At 44.9% G+C, this 25364-nt stretch overlaps 1 protein-coding gene across 3 annotated transcripts in view; it reads left to right on the top strand.

The window, feature by feature from the left end:
- The window catches only part of PRRT3 (proline rich transmembrane protein 3), a 232992-nt gene that overhangs the window by 155382 nt on the left and 52246 nt on the right, over positions 1 to 25364 (top strand). For all 3 annotated transcript variants that reach the window (XM_085624293.1, XM_085624292.1, XM_085624294.1), the window contains exon 2: positions 16789 to 18548. In XM_085624293.1, coding sequence (XP_085480419.1) covers positions 16868 to 18548 — 1681 coding nt within the window. In that variant the 5' untranslated portion in view covers positions 16789 to 16867. The remainder of the gene's footprint in view (positions 1 to 16788; positions 18549 to 25364) is intronic.

The following is a 25364-nucleotide window of genomic DNA, read 5'->3' as shown; positions in this document are numbered from 1 at the left end:
AGAACCAGCAACATGACTCTGATCCTAGTGGCTCCGCAGTGGGCGAGGCAGACATGGTTCTCACAAATTCAAGAAATGGCACAAGGCAACCCATACAGGTTCGAGAGGAGGAAGGACCTGCTCTCAATGCAAAACGGAGAGGTCCTGCACCCAGAGCCAGAGACCCTCAACCTGGCGGCATGGCTCCTGAAGACCTAGAGTTCGCACACCTAAGATTGCCTCCGAGCACGATGCGAGTGCTACGGGAGGCGAGGAAACCAACTACACGAAAATGCTACAGCGCAAAATGGAAGAGGTTCACTGTGTGGTGCCGGAAAAAGGGCCTGCAAAACAGAATGACAAGAGACGCAACAGTACTGAGGTACCTCACACACCTTCTAAAGAGTAACCTCTGCTCGAGCTCACTAAGGGTACACCTAGCGGCAATCGTGGCCTACACCAGAGGTGAAAAAGGTGGAAGTTTCTTCAGCTCGCAGGTGGTGAGGAGATTAATGGAAGGAGCCAAAAGGATGGCCCCCCCGAAAAGGTTGCCGCCGCCGGCATGGAATCTGAATGTGGTCCTGACGGAGCTCATGAAGGCACCGTTTGAACCCATTCACAAGGCCACACTGCAGATGTTGACTATGAAAACGGCCTTTCTGGTGGCCATAACCTCACTACGCAGGGTGAGCGAGCTTCAAGCACTAACGCTGCAGGAACCCTACATTCAGATTCACAAGGATAGAATAGTCCTGAGAACGGACCCACACTTCATGCCCAAGGTGGTGTCGGCGTTCCACATGAATCAGAGTATTCAGATACCAAGTTTCTTCCAAAACCCGACTTCAAACGCAGAAAAGGCCCTGCACACCCTCGACGCAAGAAGAGCGGTGATGCACTACATTGAGAGAACCAAGGAACTCAGGAAGTCGAAACAGCTGTTTGTGTCCTTTGCTACTAGCTTCATGGGTAGGCCAGTGACTAAGGGCACCATCGCAAGGTGGATTGCCCTCACTATTCAATGCTGCCACAAACAGGCTGGACAGGAGCTAGCGGAGGGGCCGCAGGCTCACTCCACAAGGAAGAAAGGGGCCACTGTGGCCTTCCTGGCGAACACGCCCATCCAGGACATATGCCTCGCGGCAACTTGGGCATCTGTGCACACGTTCACGAAACACTACTGCGTGGACATTCAGATGAACAAGGAAGCACAGGTTGGACAGAAGGTGCTTCAGCACATTTTCAACGACCAACGCTCATCTACCACCCAGCCGCCACAGAATTAGGAAAACCGCTACAAAGTCTATACACAGCATAGTGAATCCAGAAAGATTCACGCTGCAAAACGAATAGTTTCTTACCTGTCGGTGTAGTTTTGCAGCTTGAAGATCTTTCTGGATTCACTAGCGAACCCACCCACCTCCGCCAGGAAGATGAGGCTGGAGGAAGAGGGGGTAAAAAGGGAAAAGATCAAAGAAATGAAAACATACAGAAAAATGGACAAGAAGGATTAATCAATCGCCTAGGGTTAAAAAAAAAAAAAAAAAAAAAAAAAAAAGGAAAAAAGAACCCGAAGATGGCGCCCCAAAGGTGGGACTTCCGCAGGAAGCACGACGACGTCACGGGAGGTGCACCAAATGGTGGACGTCGACGCCCACCTGGGCTACAAAAAAAAAAAACAAAGAAAAGACTACGAATCCGGACCCAACCACAAGATCGCGGAATAATGCACAGCATAGTGAATCCAGAAAGATCTTCAAGCTGCAAAACTACACCGACAGGTAAGAAACTATTCGTTTTCGTCAGAAATATGTTAAACAAATCTCTCTCTTTTGGAAACCGTTAGATAATTTCATCTTTTAATGAAGGCATGCATACATGAGCTATAATTAGACCTCTCAGCACTGACTGAATTACCCTTTACTCCTCTCACATCTGATTAAATTATACAACAGCTGGTGTTTAAACCATGTACCATGCCTTTGCTGTCGTCACAGCCTTATAATTAGCGCGGAGGCTTCTTCGGAAGATGAAAATCCATCTTCACAGCTATTGCCTAGTGCTTCCAGAAGTTGCTCAGCTCAACGGTGGATAGAAATAACACCTTCCAAGATGTCTGCCCAGCCAGGCATTCACAGCTGTAGTCTTCTTTCTATGTTTATGAGAGTCCATGTTGAGGAGCTGTGATATGGCGCCAAGAGAAGGGTCAAACACGGTCTGTTTGTGTGATTTTAGAGTGGCCTCATGTCTTTCTTGGCTCCTTCACCTATTATGCGTGTCATTTGTCATGATGGGACTTGAGACATGATACGTCACGGGCACCTCTACATGGGCCATGACCTGTTACTGGCTCAAAGGAGTGAGAAAGTTACAACATGTATAGATGATCCAGAACCTCATCGCCCTGTGCTTGCCTCACCCACGTCTACAAACTGGAACTAACCACTTTCATCAGGTCTGCCAGATGTCCACAGCGCGGACATTCCTGGAGCACCACCTGTCCAACAAACATCTGGCACCTTGGAGGAGATATTGAAATTAGGAACAAAGAGAAGGTCTTTAGTGCACAGCTTGGGGTGTATAGACGCACATTATCCATGGGCGGTGGGATATGCTGGACACACGTTTATAGCCCAGGCGGGCATGTGTCAATGGTTTTGACCCAGACCTGCACCCATCGAAGCGTCCTTGGAGCAAGGGCTCTTCCCCTGAGACCACCGTCCTTCCCTACTGGTCAGAAATGAGATAACAATGTTCTGAGAAATAAAGTGCATTAAATATTTCCTTTTCTGCTGCTAAAATAATCTATTAAAATAGTTCTAACCCCTGAATGAAGGGGCATGCCAGAGTGTTTGATTTAGAGCACGTTCTGTCCTTTTTGATCTCAATAACCATGGGCATGTGAGACAAGAAAAGCTCTTTGAAGGCCAAGAATATTAGCTTGGTCGCGGCTTCGTTCTGGTGCGATGGGCATTGGTGAGGATAATGAGGACGAGATGTGGAGCCTCCTGGAGCCTGTCTCTTTAGACAGGAAAGGACTACATCTGTGTCCTTCTGCTAAAAGATTCACAGCCGGCGGGTGTAGGTGAGCATCCATGCACCACAGAGCCCAGCCTCCCAGGAGGGTGGGGTTATCCACCGCATCCAACACATCTGAGAGGTCGAACATAACACGGATTCCACACCTGTAAGTGGGCCAATTCCACTGCATGGAGCTAGAACCACAGAATAGTGGTCAGTGAGCCATGAAGACCACTAAACCTGAATAGGGAGGAGATTGGCAGAAAAAAGTCATTCGGATTAGGGGGTGTGAAAAGTTCACTCATGCAAGCAAAGTATTGCCTATTTCCAGATGGCCAACCTTTGTGAAGTTTGCACCTTCCCACAGTTTTTCTCTCACAGTTGTTAGTTGGGGTTGAAATCCAAAATGTTGTTTTCTCTCGGAGGACTGTGAAATCTGGTCACGCTTGTAACTTTTTGAGCGGCACCTATAGATGTTTTTCATAAACAGTCCTTGACTTAACTCCTGGTGTCCCAATTCAAGGTGGACACGAAGTTGAGTAGTATGTTCAAGCAGCAGTGGTCGGCAAAGTGACCGATTCTCTTAGCAGCACACACCGCCCTGCCGACTGGATGAGGAGACCGACCTACCAGTGCAGTGGAAAACCCCCAGAGCGCTCTCAGCTGGGTCTTCTGTGGGCAGAGGTAGTCCATTTGGGATGGAAAGAAGGATCCTTCTACAGGACATTATGGCTACCTGGGAGTGCCCAACCCTTATCCTGGGCGGTCACTTGACGGACACCTGGTTACCTGCTTCTGGGACTGGACACATAGCGTTTGCTCGCCTGCTGCTTCGTTGTCTGTCATATCTTTGCAGCTTTTTCCTCAGTTACCATTTTCTCCCCATGATGTGGGTCAGCCATTTTAGGTCAGGCTTTGGAGACCAGATTGACTGTGTCTCCGGACCATTATCATATTTAATAAAGTAAAATATATATAAAGCAGTAGCAGTCGCCATTGTGACGGTATAGTCAGGCCAGAGTTTCCACAGGAAGAACCTTTTTTGTTAATAAAAAACAATTTGGAAAATCTTCATGAAACCTAATAAAAAAAGGCTCATTCACCACAGTTCCTTCTGAGAAAGTTTGGGTTATCCATTAAGTGGATTCAGTAAAGAGAGAGGGTGCCCAAAAAATTGATTTCCCATGTTAATTCCAATGGAATATTTTTTTAAGTCTGCTACAGAAAAAAACAGCTACCAAATTTGGCAAAAAGCTAGAACTTTACTCAAAGTGTACTTTCCAATATTTAGTGTAAATCTGTTCAGCCAGTTTAAAAAACTTCACGTTTAAAGAGGTGCTCTGGTTGGTCATGAACGGGTTAAAAAGGTAGGTATATCTAAACGATTGATGATGTGGGAGTCTGGTCGTATTGTAATTAAAATGGAGCTTTTTCTTTCCTGAGACGTTTCGGTACCACAGGCCAGGCATTAATAATCTGGGAAATGTGTTCAGGGGATTAGAGGGAAGAGCGAAATGAATGCAAATCCATGTCGGAAAGTAGAGTCGGTCTCTGAAATCAGTACCATAAAGTGCCACCATATTACCACTAACACAAGAAAGGAGAATGCTTACATGAAATTTAGAAAGGGAATTTCAATTTCATGGTTGAGATATGTAATTTTAAATTGTGTGGGAAACTTCAAAGAGTGCCCAGCCACAGATTGCCCCCACTTCAAGCAAAAGGATTTTTTTTTGGGAGGGTATGTAACACTAAAGTGAGTTACAAACATAGTTTCATCACAGAAGATGAAAACGAGGTGGATGGGTTTAAGCCCTATAGAGTACTGTGTGTGAAAGATAGTCGAAGGGATATCGCAGTTGTGTTGTGGATGGCAATGATGTGGAAGTGATGGTTAATTTGTGTGTCTGGTATAGCTTCACACATCAAAATGGAATAAAGCTTGGGGAGAAAAAGCTTTGTCTCCTCCTGATGTACCGCCTGGAGGATATACAGGTCATAAAATTGATTTTCCCATTAGAGTAACAGACGAAAAATGGCCCCATCAGTAGAAATGAAGTATCCATTGGTATCCCAATGCAGAATCACCAGTTTATTCAGTAAGATGTAAATGAACTAATAGTGAATATATTCACTTTTATTTTTTTTAAATGTCTTTATTGGCATTTTGGTATACCAACATTTACATGAGTAAGAGAGTACATGTAACTTCAACAGACCATTTCTATGCCACACGCGGACATTATTACAAAACATGCCCGTCTTTTAAAAAGATTTTCAAAAGTGTTTAATGGCAAATAAGGGAAATTTAAGGGTTTGAATAGACTATTATAAAGAAGACCAATGCTACACCAATTCATCACAGAGTTTGTAATGTTATCTTACATTAAAGGGGAAAATGTAAAATAATCGTTAAATATTTAGGCACTTAGCAGATCATTAAACCAACAGAGTCTTTTTCCCTGTGGGTTTTTCCAGTTGTACTTTTATTAAAACGTTTGGAAACATTGGAACTGTCTATAGATTTGAGAAGATTGAATGGAGAAATTTGGATCAATAGACGTCCTTTTTAGGTCTCGGCTGCGAAGGCTGTGCTTGCGCAGTCTCTCTCCGAGATTTAATGACTTGGGAGAAGAGGGGCTTGAACCCGCCCCTCTTCTGCCCTGTTCTCCATTGGCTGGCCTCGTAAATGCTGGCCAACCATTGGAGAAGAGGTCCCGTCACTCCAATCATGCCCCGTCCTTTTCGGATCGGGGGGCGTGTTTTTTTGCGAAAAGTCTCGGAGGAGACAACAGCAAAACACGCCCCCGAATCCGAAAAGGAGGCTGCCTTTCTCCGAGGCATTTCTGCTCTGCCTCGGAGAAAGGCGGTGGTGTCTTTCGGTGCCCTCGTGTTTTTTTAGGACTCGCACAGTGTAGGCGCTTATGCGGTATCGTATAACATCCTATGTGCTCCTTTCAAGCATATCTCGCCCAAAGGTTTTTGTTGTGGTTCTGAATACAACAAATTCTAGTTTCCTCTAGAAGCGGTAGCAAATCCTGACAACAAAAGGCGTAGACAAACCCATTGCGGATTTTGTACATTAAAAACCAAAATGATGCACTTTTCTGCAACTCAACCTTGCTAATGCTAGCCAGCCATTCCGTGACAAAGAAAGAAAGCCCTAATGGAGTAGATGTGGGCTGTGCAGTCAGCGTGTTTCAAAGAAAGACTGGCGAAAAGTGATTGTTCTGCTTTCAGGCAACACCCACCATGCACCGCGGACCCCCACCATGCACCACGGACCCTCGCGCGCGTGGGCTGTTTACTTTCATTTTTATCCCAAGCCTGGTTGCTCCCTCGCCAGTAGAACATGCGGCAGTAATCAGTGTGGAGTGGTGCGGGGTGAGGTTATGCAGCCAGACTGGGTTTGTGGGGTCTGAAGAGCCCTCCTACCGCCTTCTAGTACTCCCACAAGTGCTTCGGTCTTCTTAACGCCCCCCCTCGTCTTCCCCCACGAAACGCACATCAGTTTTCACTTTGCACCAAGGTGTGTACTGAGTGGCTCCTAAGCTATTGCTTAATTTATTTGTTTGTTTATTTCACTTTTTTTCTATAGCATGAATGTAGTCGGAATGGACGTCTGGGCGCTTTGCATACACAGCAGACTATACAGCGGCCACAGATGTTAGAACAATGCTCGAGTGTTATATATCGGATGGGTTTCCCTGATGCAACATTACCTCTATTTTTGACAGTTAGCGATCCTTGTATTTTAACATTTCGCAGCTTTGAGGATACGTGCAATGAGAATTTAAGTTTATGTGATAATGTTGACCAAACGGATGTGTTATGTTACTTCCACAACACTTAATATTTTGGGGAAAATAAATCGTGGCAATGTGATTCACATCATCCTTCCACATTCGATCATCTTGTTTGACAGACAGCTGCATTACCCAACGTGACTTACAGTTCGACTTATATTGCCAAGCAACTTTCTCCCAATTGTGCGTAAAAAGACAGAATCCCGCTGTCAATTTTCTAAACAGCTCAAGAAGTTCCTGTTCACTTGAACTCCATAATGAGTGAGATTGACCAAGACACTTTTATTTCAAAACACGACTAAACAAGCATTTACAATGCAATGGTCTCGGCATTGGTAACGTTAGAGCTATTGGTATTGCTCATTACATTATTTTTGTTTATGTTTTTGTTTTTAAAACATTTAAAAAAACGGCATTGTTATTTACAATGTCAATAGCTTAATCTGTGTGTGGGTGGAAATGCAATAGGTCTCGCATTTGAGAGTGATTAAGCTATTGACATTGTAAATAACAATGCAGTTTCTTTAACCCTTTCACCGCGGCGGGAATTCCGCCGCGGTGCTGGGGGGTGCGGGGGGGCAGCGCGGTGGCGCTGTGCTCATGACGGAGCCGCTCTGTCATGAGCCACGGTTGGGCTGTGCTCATGACGGAACGGTTCCGTCATGACTCCGCCCATTTGCGTTGTCCCCCCGCACAGGCGGGGAAACAGCGCCGCGCAGGTGGAGCGGCCGCCAACGGGCGTGTCATGACGGAACCGTTCCGTCATGAGCACACGGCAACCGTGGCTCATGACGGAACGGTTCCGTCATGAGCAGGGAAGGGGTTAAATGTTTTAAAAACATAAACAAAAATAATGTCATGAGCAATGCCAATAGCTCTAACTTTACCAATGCCGAGACCATTGCATTGTAAATGCTTGTTTCCTAATCTACATGAGTTAGTGTGGAGATTGGAACCACTATTTTTTCCTCTCTAGATTTAGCCAGTGCCTACCATGAGGCAGAATTACAGGTGGAACCTAAGAGCTTGACAGGTATTGTTACTCCTGAAGAAGTGTTTCAATTTCATAGAATGCCGTTCGGGTTAACAAGTGCACCATCAGTCTTTCGTCTGATGAAAGATAAATTAGAAGGGATAAATGTTGCTGTGGTTTCCAGGACGACATTCTAGTGACAAGGAAAAGATAAGTGGAAATATGAACAATGTTCTGTGTCGATTGGAGAAGAAAGGTTTGACAGATAAGGAGTCCTAATGCAAATTTAAACGTGATAAAGTAGGGATAGCAAACTGCCAATTATCGTATAAAATGCAAACAAAACCCCTTTCAAGTGATTCTTTAGGCACTAACTTCACAAACTAAGAAACCCTTATTATCTTTTCTGCATCTAACCGAGTTTTATTCAAAATTAGTTGACAAATATGCCACAAAAGGTAAACCATAGCCTAATGTTTTTATAGTAAAATATAATGTTCTTATGGGGTAACGAGCAACAGGAGCCATTTACAGAACTTAAACATTAGTTGATTGGAGCTTTCTTTTTGAGATCATGTGAGATCAGCAAAGAATGTATGGTTGCTGTAGATGCAAGTGCTTGTGGTCTTGTCACTGTGTTACAATGCAACGGATCAAAGGAATGGGTGGTGTCGTGTGCTTCAAGGACATTGAAAACATCAGAGAGAACATTTTCAGTGATTGAGACAGTGTTATTGGCATGTGCATTGGCTGCTGATCATTTTAGGCAATCCGTGGGCCGTACCCGATTTGTTCTGAGAACGGATCACAAGCCATCTATTCATGTTCCCTTACCGCGAAGGAGAGGGCTTTGTCAGCCAGTGTGACTCACCTGACTGCTAAGCTGTGAATCTACTAGTTTAGAATACAGTATGTCCAGGAAACGGATAATGTGCATGCTGATTGCTTGTCATGTTTGGTCTTGGATACAGGTTTCATTCCCAGAAAAGAAGAGAAGTGTGATGTGCCGTTCATCATTGAGGATATCAATAATTGGAGTGCACGAGAGATCACTATATTCGAGGAATTATAGGAAAGATTGATGAATGAGGACATGAAAATGAAATGGGTGCTTCATTATTTAGATAGGGATTTACCATAGGAGAGGAAACCGAGCACTGTCTTTGGTTCTGTCTTTAATGTGAAGGAAGAATTAATGGTCGTAAAAGGTATTTTGATGAGTGGAAACAAAGTTGGTACCCCAGTAGGACTGAGGAAAAGGATTTTCCAGATTGCAGTGTCAGCAATAAAAGGCATACCTTAGATTTCTGTTTGTGGCCGGCAATAGGAAAAATTGTTGGATGCTTGGGTACGTGATTGTAGTGCGTGTTCTAGTGACCGATCAACCAAATCTTGTTTCCCTGAGAGATTATTGATAGAATTTGCAACCAAACCTTGTGTCAGGGAGAGTTTACTGATAGAATGTGCAACCAGACCTTGTAGAATATTGGGGAGTGATGTTCTGGGTCCATTTGGAGTCATTCCAAAGAAAGAAGCCTATGCTTTGGTTTAGGTTGAATATTTATCTAAATGGCCAGAGTTGAGGATCACTGAGAAGTCTGCCAGTAAAGCAGCAATAGCGTTCTTAGAGGATGTGTTTTTCAGGGAGGGGTTACCTTGAAGAGATTGTTTCAGATAGTGAACCTCAATTTGTAAGCAAAGAGTTGAGTATTATCTTCAATGTGGCATGAAGCACAAGAAGACAGGTAATTAAATATACAATCCAACGGTCGGGTGGAACGGTTCAATCAGTTGTAGAAGAATCCATACAGCTGGCGGTGAAAAACGGCTTGTCCTAGAGGAAAGCGCGACACTCTACATTGTTAACATATAGGAGTACGCCCGATGTGGCAATCTAATTTTCACCATTAATATTGTTGGAGATACAGAACCAGGTTACAAACTTGATACTTGTTGGCTTAAAAATAGTATAAGTAAAGACGAGAGGGTGGATTTCAGAAAGGTCGAGGAACGTTTGGAAAGATAGCAAAGGAAGTGAAGGATCTGTTGAATACTAGGAATGGGAAACCTACAAAAAATGTATTTCAAAGTAGGTGATTGGGTTTGGATCAAAACGCCTTGTGCTGGAGGGAAAGAATAGACCCGAGGGTATCCGAGCGCTTTATATAAAAAACAAAAAAATAACATAGGTTATGTTGTATTCTGTAACTGTGAATGTGTCATAGGCTTGGGGAACCTAGGATGTTATGAGCATTCTGGAAAGGGTGATTAAGAGGACTATAATGCATGGGATTCTGTAATCCCTGTATGAATGCACATCTCTAATTTCTTTCTAATCGGTGACTTGTGGTACACTCAATCGCAGATTATAAAGAAAATATATCCGAACTCGATTATATAAGTTATTACAGTCGAGCTCTGATGTCACAATGCCTGCTGCCAGAGCCAGCAGTGAGAGGCAATGAAAGACAGAACACTGCTTTTCTTTCTTCTCCTCCATTTTAATAGCTTTCAATGACCAGCAGAAGGTATGTTTATTTTTTGCACTCTTTAGATAAAGAAAAGCTAGAATTTTTCTGCATGTGTCTACACATTCCAATCTACTGCGGCTTCTTTTTTTTTTTTTTTACACTGTGCCCTCAATAACCATCAGTAACCCACGGCAGTCAGTAGTGGCATGACATGTCCGGGTGGATGGTGTGGTGGTGACGTGATGCATCTGTGTGTGCATGGCTGAGTGGGCATCCTGTGGAATGCTGAGCGTGGATGCTGTGAGAATGTGATGACCCATGGAATGTTGTTGTCTGTGATCCGAATGAAGCCTGGGAGTTCATTGCACTGGTGTGGGGGAAGGGTGCGAATGAAGTCCTAACATGACCTATCAGGGTGCGGCTGTAACTAAGGGCCTGACATGAAATAAAGAATTGACATCCTACCTGAATGGCTCCAGACTCTCCTGTGAAGACACTGCTCACCAACTACAGTAGATTTCATCCTCAGCTTTATTTGTAGGGAGTGCAGCGGTCCCGGGATAAAGCTCGGTGGCAGTCTAACCCCAGAGTCCCTGCTACAATCCCGGGATCTGCGCTCCCTATCCTCAACAGTATTTCTCAATAGCTTAACTTGAAATGGTCCACCGTCAGTTTAGAATAATAACATTAATACAGTTGCAAATTTGAGCAGCACAGACGATGTCTCTATAGCTTTCAGGCACCCTAAGTAATTCATCCCCTTTACCCTGTGAAAGAAACTTTGGCTTACAGTTTTGTGGCAGTGACCACCAGGGCCCACTTCAAACCGCAGTGCTTATTTATTTTTCCCCCTAGTTTTTTCCAACAGAACTTCTCAATAGTTTGTTAAAAATAAAGCTATGTCCTCTGGTGTGACACTGCATTCAAAAGGTTTTCTTTAAGTAATGGTTGACATCATGTCTCAGTTTAGTGTGAGCACAACTTGTGGTACAACAATGAAAGAGTTAAGAAGCTGTTTTTAGGTCTTGCCCAAGACAGTGCATGCTCGGTCTGTTGTGAGACATGCTGTTAGCTTATAGTGGGCTTTGAGCCCGCCCATTGCTTACCAGAGGCTGGCTTCATTGTCACCCTCATTTGCTTGCTTCTTATTTCTCAACTTCCATAGTCTTTTCTTCCTCTTCTTGTGTTTGTTCCTCCCCTGGAGCATAGACGCCCTACTTGTGTCCTTCCACTGATCATTCTTCAGGCACTACTTTACGGTTAAGTACTCTGCAAAAGTGCATATGTTTTCTAACTGTTTTCTCACGTACCTCTACCCCCTCTGTATTCCTCTTTCTCGCCCTACCTCAATCGCCATTAATGCATCCTCCTCATTCACCCTCTCTTGCTGTTCTTTCTTCCCTACTACCCCCTTTTCTGTTTGCTCCCCAAGAACCGTCTGCATACCTTCCATTGTCTGTTTGTTTCCCGAGCCCTTCAGCTTACCCTCAGATGTCCGTGTATTTACTGACCCACATCTTCTGTTATCCGTGTGCTTCCTTATCCACTCCCACCCACCCTCGTATGTCCATCTGCTGCTCCAGCCCTACCGGACCTCTATTGACAGCTTGCTGCCGCAGCCACTCCCGGTCGCTGTCCATTGTCGGCTTGGTGCTCCAGCCTCCCCTGCCAACTCTCCACTGTCGGCTTACTGTCCCTTCCCCTGCCCTCCACTGTCAGCTTCCTGTCCCACCCCCTGCCCTCCACTGTCAGCTTACTGTCCTATCCCCTGCATTAGTGGTGGCCATGTCAAAATGCTTTTATTAATTATTATTATTTTTAGCTGTGCTGTAAATCATTGCCAAGACTAATAGCTCTTGTAGGTGAAACCTGTTGTCTTTGCCAATGCTTGTCTTGTTTTAGCTCACCTCCCAATGACATGTACTAGTCATTACAATGGCCTTTCCTAATCAGGGTTGAGCAGCACCTTCCAACTGTGGAGAACCGGTGTTTTGTGTAGTTTGACAGTTCATAGTGCCGTAAGTGGCGGCTGTGTGTTGAGCCCTCACCGTTGCTCTACGCTCACCAGTGAATTCGTGCAGTTTGCTGCTGCCAAGTGTTACATAATATTAGAGTACATTTCAGAGAGAATGAATTCCAGACATTGTTCCATTTTCCCAGTAATCGGCAAGTGCCTCCTTCTCTTCTTAGTGTATTCAGAGGGTGAATTTAGAACTTGGGTACTTCCTGGTCAAGAAATGGCATTTAATTCACTGTAATGAGAAGGTCAGGTAATGGTTACATTGTGAATGCGTATGGTTTCTTCATCACCATTGCACCGTTAATAAGTTTTAACTTCTTTTACCCTACACATTTTTATTAAGGGTGGACATAACTTGCATAATTCTCTCTAGCGTAATTACTGCAAAATTACTCATAATTGTAAGTAGTTACGTGAGAAGCATGACCCGGTGTTTAACGCGAAATTGCGTCCACAATGAGTCCACGGATGCAATATGCGCTAAGGAAATCGCACTAAACGGTACAGGACATGAACAGTAGTAGCCGCAGCTGCGCGCTCTCTTAGTTTGTTGTGTCTGTGCTCCCGCGGTAGGAATTTTGCCAAATTACTCTTAATTACTCAAGCTTGCATAATCCATGGATGACATTTGGGGGTCGTTAGGGGTCGCCGCTCTGACCTCTAACTTGCTCCCTGGCCTCAGAGGGGGCAAAACCTTTGCCTCATCTGAGGCCAGGGGTCGCAAAGGAAGTGCCAGGGGTCGCAAAGGAAGTGCCAGGAGTCGCAAAGGAAGCACCAGGAGTAGCAGGGAGTCAGTTAGAGGTCACAGATGTGACCCCTGACACCTCTCAAATGACGTCCATGGTGCAATCACGTAATTTCATCTCACAAGATTAATGCATAATTACTCCGGCAAAATTAAATTTCTCCCAGACCTAATTTTTAGAAATTTTTGTTAATTATTTTTAGTGATACTGTTTTGACCAATCACGTCATGTTTAATTGTACATAAACTATAACTATTGTTATAAATATGGGTTAATGTAATTTATTTTCAAATTTCATTTTAACCAGTGTCCTTATCCTTTTTCTAAACAAATGTTCTGGTTTTTTTTTAGTTATGTTTAGTTCTTTATTTATGACCTTTTCTCATCAACAATTTTTTCTTGTAATGGAGAGGTGGGTGGATGGGGGGGGGGGGTGGGGGTGGTGGTCCACCCTTTGTTTTCTCTCTATATTTTTGGTTACCTATGTCAAGCTGTCTAACGATATATTGGCTGACGTGGAATTGGTGATGCATCGTTTATAAGCAATGATATGTTTTGGCCTGGTGCGGATGCTCAGAAAGATTTTTCCTTGGCTTCCTTTTACAGCTATAAAGCCTCTAATACAGGCACTACTAGTAAGTAGGCTAGACTATGGTAATTCCCTATTGGTAAGGTTTGCTCTCTAGGTTGCAGGTTGTGCAGAATACAGCTGCTTGTCTGGCCCTCAATCGGCCTTTTCGATCACCTTCCGAACCTCTCCTGCGATTTCTCCACTGGCTGCCCATCAGGAAAGGAGCAGTATTCAAGCCTTTGTGTCTGGTATTTAAAACTTTACAGGGGCATGGTCCGGCCTTCCTCAGTAAAAAGTTAATACCTTGTATTCCTTCCCGCAAGTGAGGTTGAGTGATCGGCGGCTGTTGTGCCCGAGGAGGATTAAAAAAATCTAAATGGGAGGCCGCTCATTTTCGCATCTTGCGCCCTCCCACTGGAACAAGCTGCGAGACGATATTCACACGTGCCCCAACCAAGGGCAGTTTAAAAAACATCTTAAAACCTGGCTGTTTAGTCACTAATTAGTTGTCTCCCTTCTGCCCCTCTGCTATTGTGGCGCAGAGAGATCCCCCTTGAGGATGATTTGTTTTGCGCATAACAAATGTTAATAATAATAATATGTATCCAAGGTGATGGTAGGTCCCCCTCAGACACAATACGGTGACCTTGTGCCTGTTCTACTTAAGGCCTATTTCTTGTTCAAGCTAGAGTTTCAGGGAGTAACTTAGGGGAATCACTAGTCCATGAGCCTACCATGTCAACTGTGCCTGGCAGCATGGCTTGTGCCAGAGAGAAGCACAATAAATCTATGTGCGGCATATTCCTGAATCTCACATGGCTATCATCTGTTGCTCCTTGTCCTAGCCCTGGGGGCCAGTTGGAGCTTTCGTATCCATACCTGCATCTCTCACTACCCCATCATATAAATATGTAGTGTATACCTAGTCTTTAGTGTTATAAGCCTGCTGTGGCTAGTTCAGACTCAGTCTGGTGGACCCTGATGCCGGGGCCCAGTGTTGTCTCTGGTGGCCTCACTGACATGCGTGCTGTCCACCTCAGTTCTCTGGCTGCCGTGATTGACCTCAAGCTTACCCTTCGACTGCACAAATGTACTTCCCTAGGGCTCCGGGCATGTCCTGGGATAGAGTCCAGGCAGGAGGCTGTCAGAGGCAACCAAGCACCGTGGTCTTGCTCATGTCTGGGAAGGATGGGAGCACCAATCCACATCCTCCACATTATCTCCAAATTGTATATCTCGCCTTACCGCTAATTGACTTACATATTCTTTCCACTGTTAATTCATTCTAGTACCTTTTGGACCAGTCTGTGTATGTAAATAGACCATTTCTACTACACTGTGGTCCACCATCTGTATTGTGGGCGACTTAGCTCTAGTGGAAATAATCAGACGAGAGATGCTACACATTAGGTGGCCCTCCTATTAAGGTTCATTCCAACACCTTTTACTCGCTCTTACCCTAGCCTCTATCAGAACTCTTTCTAATCCTTTACTTGAATATCTTTCTAAAGGTTTCCAATATTTAACAATATCCTGATGGAGACCTTACCATTGTGAAAGAGGCCGAAACGCCATCAACACTATAACACATATGCCTGTCTCTGAAAGAAATTATTTAATGGAGATGAGGGTTGAATGTTTTTCTCCTCTTTATAAAAAGACAGGCTAAGTGTTCTTTTATACACACATCTTTTTAAGTTATTGGATTTTTGTTGTGATCACTGGGGCCAATGAACATGGTTCAATTGTCTTTTTTGTATATGTGTTGTGTTTCTAATTGAATATCTTCATTAAATATATTTCTGTTTTGATAACCGAAAAGAGGCTGGTCTGTGTGATGTCCATGACGCACAATGCGACAATCAAGTTCTTGAAATTCTGCTGCTGTTGTTTATTTTTTGTTGTTGTTAATATGTATTCTTACTGTGCGCTTAGAGTATCAAGAGGATGCTGGAGGGTGGGATGTTGGCGCTATACAACAAGGACTAATCCATAACAACAAGGTCATACAAATGGCAGAATTGTAATGCATCTGCTCCTAGCATAGCGCAGTATTGAACATATTCAACTAGTAGCCAAAAATGGCGGTGAAGTTGTCCCTCCCCTCGTCATCTCCTGTATAGTCTTTACTATAGAGCTCTCGAGCCGCGTCGTGACACAGGGCTAGGAGCCAGGCCTATAGGGCTAAGCACATGGTTTAGGAGCAAGAAACCAGGGAACAGTATCATTAAAGAGACTGATCTGAGCAGAAAGTAAGCCAGAGGGGGAAGGAGCCGATGAAAGAGTGGACAGATGGAAGGTATCAGTGGGACAAGATCACGGCACACGCGTCACACTCATTGTTGGTTTTGGAAGCCTGTAATCTAAGGGTGGTTATTACATGCTTCATGAGTGGGTTCTCCCTATCCAGGGCCAGGCATCCACTGTCTGTGGGAGAACAGTGAGTGGGGGGTCTAAGAGGGTCTCACGCTGGTGAAGAGGTGACTGGTGAGTTTCCTTATGTAGTGCACACTGATAATCAGTGGAATGGTTTTTAGGCACTTGATGGACATTTACTGTTGCATACAGAGGCCATTTGAGGAGGCTTTCTTGCCTCTAAATTAAGAGCATTAAAAAGAAATAAAGATATAAGCCGTTTCTGGGCTTTTGGGGCCTGCAAGAGTTTGAATCCATTGCCAAGTCTTGGAAGAACGGCCAATGCGTCTTCAAAGTCCAAATCACTCTTCTAGAATGTTGCTCAGTCTTTCCCCTCAGTGATCAGCCCACTCACCTCTCCCACTTTCTGTTTTTAGCATCAAGTAACACATCTTTTAAGAGATTTATCCAAGGACGTGAGCTCCCTTCAATCCCAAATATGGATAAATATGAGTATTTTAAACCTTTTCTGCTGTGCGAATGAATCTCTCTTGCTAATAGGGCCTCTTTCTAGCTTCAGAAGCTGGGTCTGCCATTTCCCTGTCTTTTCTGATGTATTAGACCCAGGGAGAGGAGAGCATGCCTCTTCCCAATGTCTTGCTACATATTTCCTTCTTTAAAAAAGCATCGACTGATTGAAAACATCAGATGAAAAAGAAATAGTTTCAAGTTGGTAGGTTGCCATAAATTTGTCAAAGTTTCTGTGTATTCTGCTAAATGAAATTCTATGAAAGCCACATGGTCTTCACAGTACTAATATGGTTGTTCTGTTTTTTTGTCCGGCAGGGTTGTAAATGCTGAATTTTGAGGCGGAGGCTGTGGTCACGCTCTCACGGATGTCTCGGCACGGAGGAACTCAGTCGCAATGATGGTGAGGCCGGCTGAGCTCCAGGTGTGGACTTTCCTGGTGACCCTCTTCCTCTCCAAGCCTTCTCTACTTAAAGCCAACATTGAAGATGTCGGTGCTGACGGGCCCAACAAACTCTCCAGGGAGACCACACCAAGGAATGGGTCCCATCAGCCCTTTCAGGAACCACTGGAAGCAGAAGGTGGAGGTGCACTTCTGAGTACTCCACATTCAGACTCAACTGAGCCTATGTTGGTGAACATTCTGACTTTACAGGATGACAACGGGACCAAGCTGGAGACTTTTGTGACCTCTAGTGATTCCAGACTCCCTCTTGGTGGAAATCTTCATTCACAGACTCTTACGTCCCCACCGATCATTCAAGGTGGGGTATCTCAACACACATTGCAGACTAGACCAATTGACAATAATTTGCATGTGGAGCCTACAAGGGAAGCTCAGACATTGACGACAGTGTTACAGTATCCTGCCACATTTGGTCAAACTGAGCCACCAAGTTTAGCCGAGCCAAGTCCTGAGATTCAGGACACCTTGGGGTCTTCAGCTGAAGTCTCTGCTGCACCTGCTATTCAAGGTACAAATACACTAGACCACAAAAAAGAGGAAATATTTGTTTCGAGCGTGCACAGTGGAGACCTAAAAGACAAAACAGTGTTGGCTGGCAAGGAAGGTCCAGGTTTCCAAACACTGGGTGCAACTTCGGAAGAAAGGAATGACTTGGAACTTTTTGCCCACGACGATGGCAACACGGAAAGAAGACTGAGCACCGTGAGACCAACTGTGTCTACTGTATCCCTGGTGACAAGTCCAAGACTACAGCTCTCCGAAATCAATCCCGAGCTAGGCACACGCAGAGAACTACACGTGGAAAGCACCAACACAATTACAGTGATAGACCCAAGGAGGAACACCTTGGAAGTGCAGAATAGCTTCCCAAATGTGGAAACCAACGCTTTAGAACCCTCCATCTCAACCGGGAGCCATAGGGTTGAAAATATTTTTATAGATGATAATTTTATTCCATGGAATGACCAAGGAGGCCAGTCGCCTGTGTCCGAGAAGTACCTGGCCTCCTACAGGACCACTCAGGGCTATTCAACCATGCGAGAAAGGAGTCAAATCCCTACCAGTCCTGGAAGTAATGAAGTGCTGTCTGTCGACATCGAAAAGCTGGTGGATTCAGTCCTGGATAAAAGGGATGTTACCGTTAACAGCAGTAAATATGCTGCAGAGGAGCCTGGGACGGGACGTGAGGACATCATCACTGCAAATTCTGGAACGTTCTTCTCCAAGTCAACAAAGGAGGCTGGTATTTCCACGGCTAGGATATCACCGATCCAATCTTCTGAGGATTCCCTCTGGACAACCACAAAAGCACCAAAGCACAGCGAGCCAACCTGGTCCACCTGGTTTACCAAGGGGGACCCACCAGACAGCCTTAGCACGTATCCAAGCAGGCACGTCACCTTAGAAACCAGGGCAAAAACCTGGACGGAGACGCTGTTTGCTCATCAGCTGAGCACCAGGAAGCCGGTCAGCATCCCAGTGCAAGGGGCGGAAACTGCACCCCACGCAACTGCGAAGGACACAAACCCTAAAACTCCTACACCAGACATGCATGTGTTTGTCCTCCAGCCTCGCGAGACGGCCGCCCCGTCTGTTCTCGCCCTCAGCAAAGGTAAGTGCATAAGAAACCGATGATTTGTTTGCATTTCCCTGTTGGTGGGACCTGATCCCTTAATTTGATGTGGTTCTGCAGGTGTTCCATTGTGGGATCCTGTCCACCCTTCAAGCTCCTTTCTTCCTGCACCTGGTGGTTGTGACCATGCTTTATCGCCTTTGAAGTTCTCAAGCTGCACAAGAAGAAAAAAAAGGGGGCGTCAACCTTTGGCGCCCAAGTAGGAAATCCTGCCAAATCCCTGAAACTCTCATGTAGTAAATACTATTGTTATGTCAAACGTAGGAGCCCCTAAGCGCTTCCTTCTGTCATGACAGCAGACACGAGAGCTTTTACTTGTCAACATTTGTAGTAAAAGCAGTTTTGCGCTGGTGGGAAAGCAGAGTAAAAAAATGCTCAATGGGTTAGAAACACGTGCACAGCAAAGAGCAAAAAACATTCTCACATGTTGTATATCGGTTTTACCACAACGCTCTTGCAAAAACTCGGCGGACGCAATCCCTAAATGGAAGTCTCTGGTTAAGCCTCGTTTTCAAATTGAGATTTTTAATTGTACTTGGTATAAAGTTCCATATTACAGGTCAGGGTGCCCCCCCCCCCCCGCCTGCTATGGCACTCTCCATTTTAGATAAATGTTGCTTGCAGGGACCCTTGGCAGTGATCACCCATGACACAAGCACACTGGCGGTGAACGGCTTCCAATGATGCAAAGGTTGTTAGTTGCTGGTATTGGTTTGTGGTGGTGCTACTGAGTGCCCCTGACACATTTGGAAGTAAGTTGAGGTTTGTTTAGAATAGATGTTGATCCTGAGTGGGGGGGATTGCTACAGCAGGAGGGATTGGTGGCTGGTACTGCAGAAGACGGGGCTGTTATCTTACTGTCATCAGTGATGTCATTTGAGATGTCATAAATGATGTCATAGAACATGTCATGAGTGATGTCATATGTGAGGTTATAAGCAGTGCGTGGCAGGGGCGCAAGTTATAGTTAGCTCTGCTAGCTATAACTGGGGAATATCTGTAGTCTATTTAGTTCAAAACGTTAATGTTGACACCGACATATTCATCTCACTAGAACATTACTTTAACCTTTGTTTTATTCAGGGAATTTCGAAAGTTGTGTTTTTTTTTTTTTAAAAAGGAAAACAGATATTTTTTTTACACCTAACTATAATGTTACATTAACCTTTGTGGGTTTTTTCAGTGAATTTCTTGTGTTTTTTAATTATTTTTGTGAGTGTATGTATGGTAAAATGACTTTAAAATATATGCTGTACTCTGATATTACTTTAGTAAAATAATGTTTTTTATTGAAACAAAAGAGGATTTAGTTAATAGTTTGCAAAATCTTTTGAAAATGTGTGTATTAAACTGATAAATATTCAATAGAAAATATTTGCTTAGTTATTGTGCCTCTGATATCAAGACATGTCAGCAGCAATCTTTTTTTGAGCTGTCGTTACTCTTGCAATGAGAGGTGTGAAAAGTAGGAACAGGTGTACATAGTAGATGTGGGGAGTAGATGTGGGGACGGATTGCCCTCTCTGCTGAGACCTCTCTCTATAATTCTAGGTGTGCGTAGCAGGGTATGGGGACGGACTGGCCCCTCTGGTGAGACCTCTCTCTCAGATGACTGATGTGCGTAGTAGGATGTGTGGAAGGACTGGCCTCTCTGGTGTGGCCTCCCCAGTGATGAGTGTGCGTAGTAGGGTGTGGAGAAGGACTAGCCTCTACTTTCAGACCTCTCTCTCTCAAATGACGACTGTGTGTAGTAGGGTGTGGGGAGGGATGGCCCTCTCCTTTTAGACCTTTCTCTCAGATGACTGATGTGCATAGTAGGGTGTGTGGAGGGACTGGACTCTCTTCTTAGACCTCTCTCTGTAATACTAGGAGTGCGTAGTAGGATGTGGAGAGGCAATGGGCTCTTCTTTTAAACCTCGCTCTCAGATGATGGGTGTGCTAGTAAGGTTTGTCAAGGGACTGGCCTTGCTCCTGAGACCTCTGTGTAATGATGAGTGTGCATAGTAGGGTTTGGGAAGAGACTAACCTCTCCTTTTAGACGTCTCTCTCTGGTAAAAGATGTGTGTAGTAGGGTGTGGGGAGGGATGGCCCTCTCCTTTTAGACCTTTCTCTCAGATGATGGGTGTATGTAGTAGGGTCTTTGGAAAGACTGGACTATCCTTTCAGACCTCTCTACAGTTCTCCTACAAGCACAAAGCTGCTCCCGCCCGATGGGAGAACAAAGCTGTTCCCTACCCATGCTCTTGGGTAGGGAAATGCTTTGAATGCTCCCGCCCCGCTGGAGCAAAAGAAAACTGCTCCAGAGGGGTCGGAGCAATACCCGCTCCTGCTGTACCCATGATGGGTGCAAGCAGGGGAGCCGGCAGGCATTCAGGGGCCCTAGGCGCCCTCACAACCCCTAATAGTGGACGTACTGTGGGGTGGCTTGGGAGGGTGGGGCACTAGAGGCACATCACTAAAAAAAAAAAAAAAGCTATGGAAGAAGTTGTGGTGTGGCCCGATGGGCACTGGGGCGTGCCATTATAACATAAATAAAAGACCATGCTGATGGGGCTGCGATGGCCCTGGGTCTCCCCACGTGGCCCTCCAAATTAAATAATGGTCCGGGGAGCCTCAGGTGGGCAGCCTGTAGAAAAACAAAAAGCCTGCTCCTGAGCTGTGCTATTTCTTTTTTTATAAAGGGCTATGTCAGTCTTTCTACCTGCACCTTAGAAAAAAATAAATACAGTGAGTGTCCCGGGTGTGACTGGGACACTCAGAAAAAATATATTAAAAAGCAAAAAGTGAATAATAAATGGACGCCTACAGCTGCTCATTTTGTATCCACTGCTCCTTCAAGAAGCACTGCATAATGTCCTGGTAGGGATATTTACACATATCTTGTTTTTGGTGATGCCCCTAGAAGGGCAGGGGCATCACCATTTTTTTATGTTGAGGGTGGGCTGTAGGGAGTTCTGCAGCCACCCAGCAACACTAGAAAAAACAACGCAAGTCTCCTGGGTCATTGAAATCATGACCCCAGGAGAACTTACCATATTTTTAAAAGCATTGCCTTACTTAGGAGCTGGTTGCATTTTATGTGGCCTCAACAAATAAAATACAAGTTATAGTTGTTTTTATAATTACATGTTTTGGGGTGTAAAATGTTAAAATGTAGGCTAGGAGACTATTTTTTTTTAATTTATAAATATATATATATATTTCACCCCAAAAATGCAATAATAAAAACTATTTGAAAAGGAAATGGTCACAGAAATGTAGTTTAATAAAATGTATTAAATATTTTTACAGTAATTAATAGTGATAAGGTTCATTGTGCGCATTATTGAATATACATTTGATTAAAATTATTGGTAATTTTTGGAGAAAGATGATAATTCTTGTTAGACCTGGCACCATTGGCGTGGGTATCCCTTCCATTTTTGCTGTTGCCTCATGTGTTTTTGCTGGTTATAGATGCACTGTTCAGTGCCACAGTGCAAGTGCTTCCTATGGTAAATAGATGTATGGATTAGTGACTCCATGATTGGCTTACTTGTCAGACCCTAGTACAGTGCACTGCGTGTGCCCAGGACTTGTAACCAATGCTGCTGGTGGGCTTGCAGCACTGATTGGGCCACCCACCAGAGCAGCTTGTAAAGAGTGTCTCAGGTCTGCCATTGCAGAGCCTGTGTGCAGTCTGGTACTACCATGCTGACTGGGCAAGTGCACCCACTTGCCAGTCCCTAAAACCTTCCCTTTTATACATATTAGTCACCCCTATGGTAGGGACAAGGTCAGGGTGCATTGTAGGTAAAAGGTAGGACATGTCCTGGTGTGAGTGGCATGTCCTAATAGTGAATTACAGCCATTTTTGTTTTTCACTATTGCAAGGCTACCTGTTCCCCATAGGCCAGAATGGGCAGTTTGATTATTACATTTTATAATACTAACTAACTCAGGGGACATGGTAGAAATTCGAGTTTAGTATGCCTGAACTCAGAATGATAAAATACGTCTTTTAGTGAAGTTGGTTTTAACATTCTGTGTTTGAAAATACCACTTTTAGAAAGTAGGTATTTTCTTGTCTAACCGTCCAAATCTACCTCTGCTAGGCTGTGTATTCCTTGTCTGGGGTTTGAGTTACAAGGGCTGGGGGATTCCATGAGACAGGCTGGGCGGCGTGCTCCGCTTTGCCCACGGAGTGCACGTAGCGCTGCCTGCTTCGCCATTTACGAAGTAGGCATATCAGGCAGCGCTACGCACATGCCGCTGCGAAGCAGAGCTGCCCGCCACCCGCCCGCCCTCATTTTAAAATACTTTAAAGAATGTAAAAAGTAAATAAATGACCTTACATGCAGTGCGGCATCCCGGGGCTCCCTCTTCCTGCTTGCCGGCAACTTCTTCACACAAATGCGCATGCGTGGACGCCCGGGCGGCGCGTAGTGGGGCTACGCGGAGCGCGCGAGTGTGCGTAGATTTTGACACACTACGCACTGCTCCACGTAGCCCCACTACACCCACTACGCCCAGGGTTGGAGTCAGCACAAGGCTGAATAGAGAGATCTGCATCTAGATGGGTGGGAGAAGTTGCACCTTGGACCTGAATATGGCTGGGCCTTCCCTCCACAATGCTGGCTTCACCTCCTGTGGTGTGTCTGATGTCCCTGCACTGTGAAAGGAAAGCAGGAGACATGTTAACAAAGTGCTCCAGGACTGACCAGAACTGGTTTAGACTAGGCAAAGGCCTCTCTGCCTTCAGAGTACAAAGAGAAAAGTAGTATACATATTGGGACCCAGACCCAAGAACTTTAGATCACTTCTGGGAATCAAGACGAACCTTTGCTGAGGAGAAGAACCAGGAAGCTGAAGGGGGAGACTACCCCTGTGCTGTGTGTTTGGGGGTTGGCCTGCAGTGGTTGCTTCATCACCAAAGAGAGGAGAAAAGGACTGAGTGTGCTTTCATCATCTTGAAGAAGAATCTCCAAGGGCTTGAACTAGAGCTTGCCTCCTGCCTGAAGTCTCAGGGATACAAGGCTTCACCAATCAGCTCCCCCCTGAATTCCCTTGCTGGGAATTGAAGTGCCTGCTGTTGTGCTGGGCCTTCTGAGAGACTGCATGTCGCTGGGAGCTGGAAGCGCGACGCAACAACGAGAAGCATGTCACCGTCGCAGCCGCTGTCATCGCATCAACGAGGAAGCGAGCCGCCGCTGCCGCCGTCATCGCATCGCCGAAGCGCGGTGCATCACTGGAGAAGCGGGACGCTGCCACAGAGGTCATCGTCACATCACCGGAGAAGTGCACCGCAGGGCCTGTCACGGCTCCAAAGATCGAGTCGCCGCACGGCCGTCGGGCGTGCACGCATCACACCAACGTTGTTGCATCGCAACCAGGACTCCATTTTGTCGCAATGCACCGGAGAAGAGTATTGCATTGAGGTGCCATCGTGTCGCATCGCACCGGAGAGCAGTAAGAAACCGATGCATCAATTCCCCTGCGCAGCAGTAAGGAACCGACGCATCCACTCCCCTGCGTGTAAGGAACCGATGCATCAACTTCCCTGCGACCCTTTTGTTTTCCTTGCGTTACGCATCAAAGGTACATTGAGAGTAAAGTGTTGCATTTACAACTTAAGAGAACTGAGCTAGTTTACAACATTTCAAAGTCTATTTTTGAGTGCAGTATTGTGGATTTTTTGCCGTTTGGTCTTGTGTTAAGTCTATATAAAAATACTTATTATACAACCTGTGTGGTGTCCATTTGTAGTGTTGTCACTGTATTACTGTATGTGTTCACAAATGCTTTACACACTGCCTCTGAGATAAGCCTGCCTGCTCGTGGCAAGCTACCAAGGGGGTGAGCAGGGGTTATTCTAGGAGTGTAGCCCCTTACCCTGACTAGACGCAAGGGTCTCTATTTGTCACAGGTACTTACCTATGCCAACTAGAGACCCCCAAGTCTAACAGATCTACTTTATATATAAGGTGTTGGGTGCAGAGGGGTAGGTTTGGCTGCTGTTTGGGCAGGGTGCTGTAGTGTGGCTAACTCTCTGCAGCGCACAGCGAAAGGCCACAGCGTGGGGTTGGTTGCCTGTGGGGTGGTTGGTCGCAGGGCCTGGCTGTAGACCAGGACCTGCAGCCAACACCTGCCGTGCACAGCAGGGGTTGGCTTTACTTATGGTAATAAAATGTTACTTTACATTTTTTTTAAAACCTAGAAATTCACTGAAGAAAACAAAGGTTAAAGTAACGCTATAGTTAGGTGAAATGTTCAGTAACAACATAACGTTTTAAAGTTAGTTATCTCAAGTAACTGTAACTCGTGACCTAAGGTAACTATAACTTGCACCTCCACATGCGCTGCTAATTACCCGACATATTGCCTCACTCAGGACATCTTCTATGACGTCATTGATAATATCACTGCAACATTTGCATTTAAATTATTGATGAGAAAACTGTGTATGGTGGGGGCGCGAGTTATAGTTTTTAGGGTACTTTTTATAGTTGCTGGAGATATCTATCTGTAACTATAACTGTTTTCTATGTTTTTTAGAGTTGAAATCATTACGTTGTTACTGAACATTTCACATAACTATAACGTTACTTTAACCTTTGTTTTTTTTTCAGTGAATTTATATATAAATATATCCCAGTATTGGTTAGGTCAGCATTTCCACAGGAAATGCGTTTATAGTGTTGCTAATACCTTTAGCACCTTTTGACGAATCTCCACTAAACTGATCCCTCAATCTGCGGTGGATAAAAAATAGGGGTCCCAAAACGCGAAATCCTCATGCATTTTCCATAGACTTCT

The sequence above is a fragment of the Triturus cristatus genome, chromosome 9, assembly GCF_964204655.1.
Source record: "Triturus cristatus chromosome 9, aTriCri1.1, whole genome shotgun sequence".
In the NCBI taxonomy this organism is placed as follows: Eukaryota; Metazoa; Chordata; class Amphibia; order Caudata; family Salamandridae; genus Triturus; species Triturus cristatus.
This window is presented reverse-complemented; position numbering and strand designations above follow the sequence as displayed.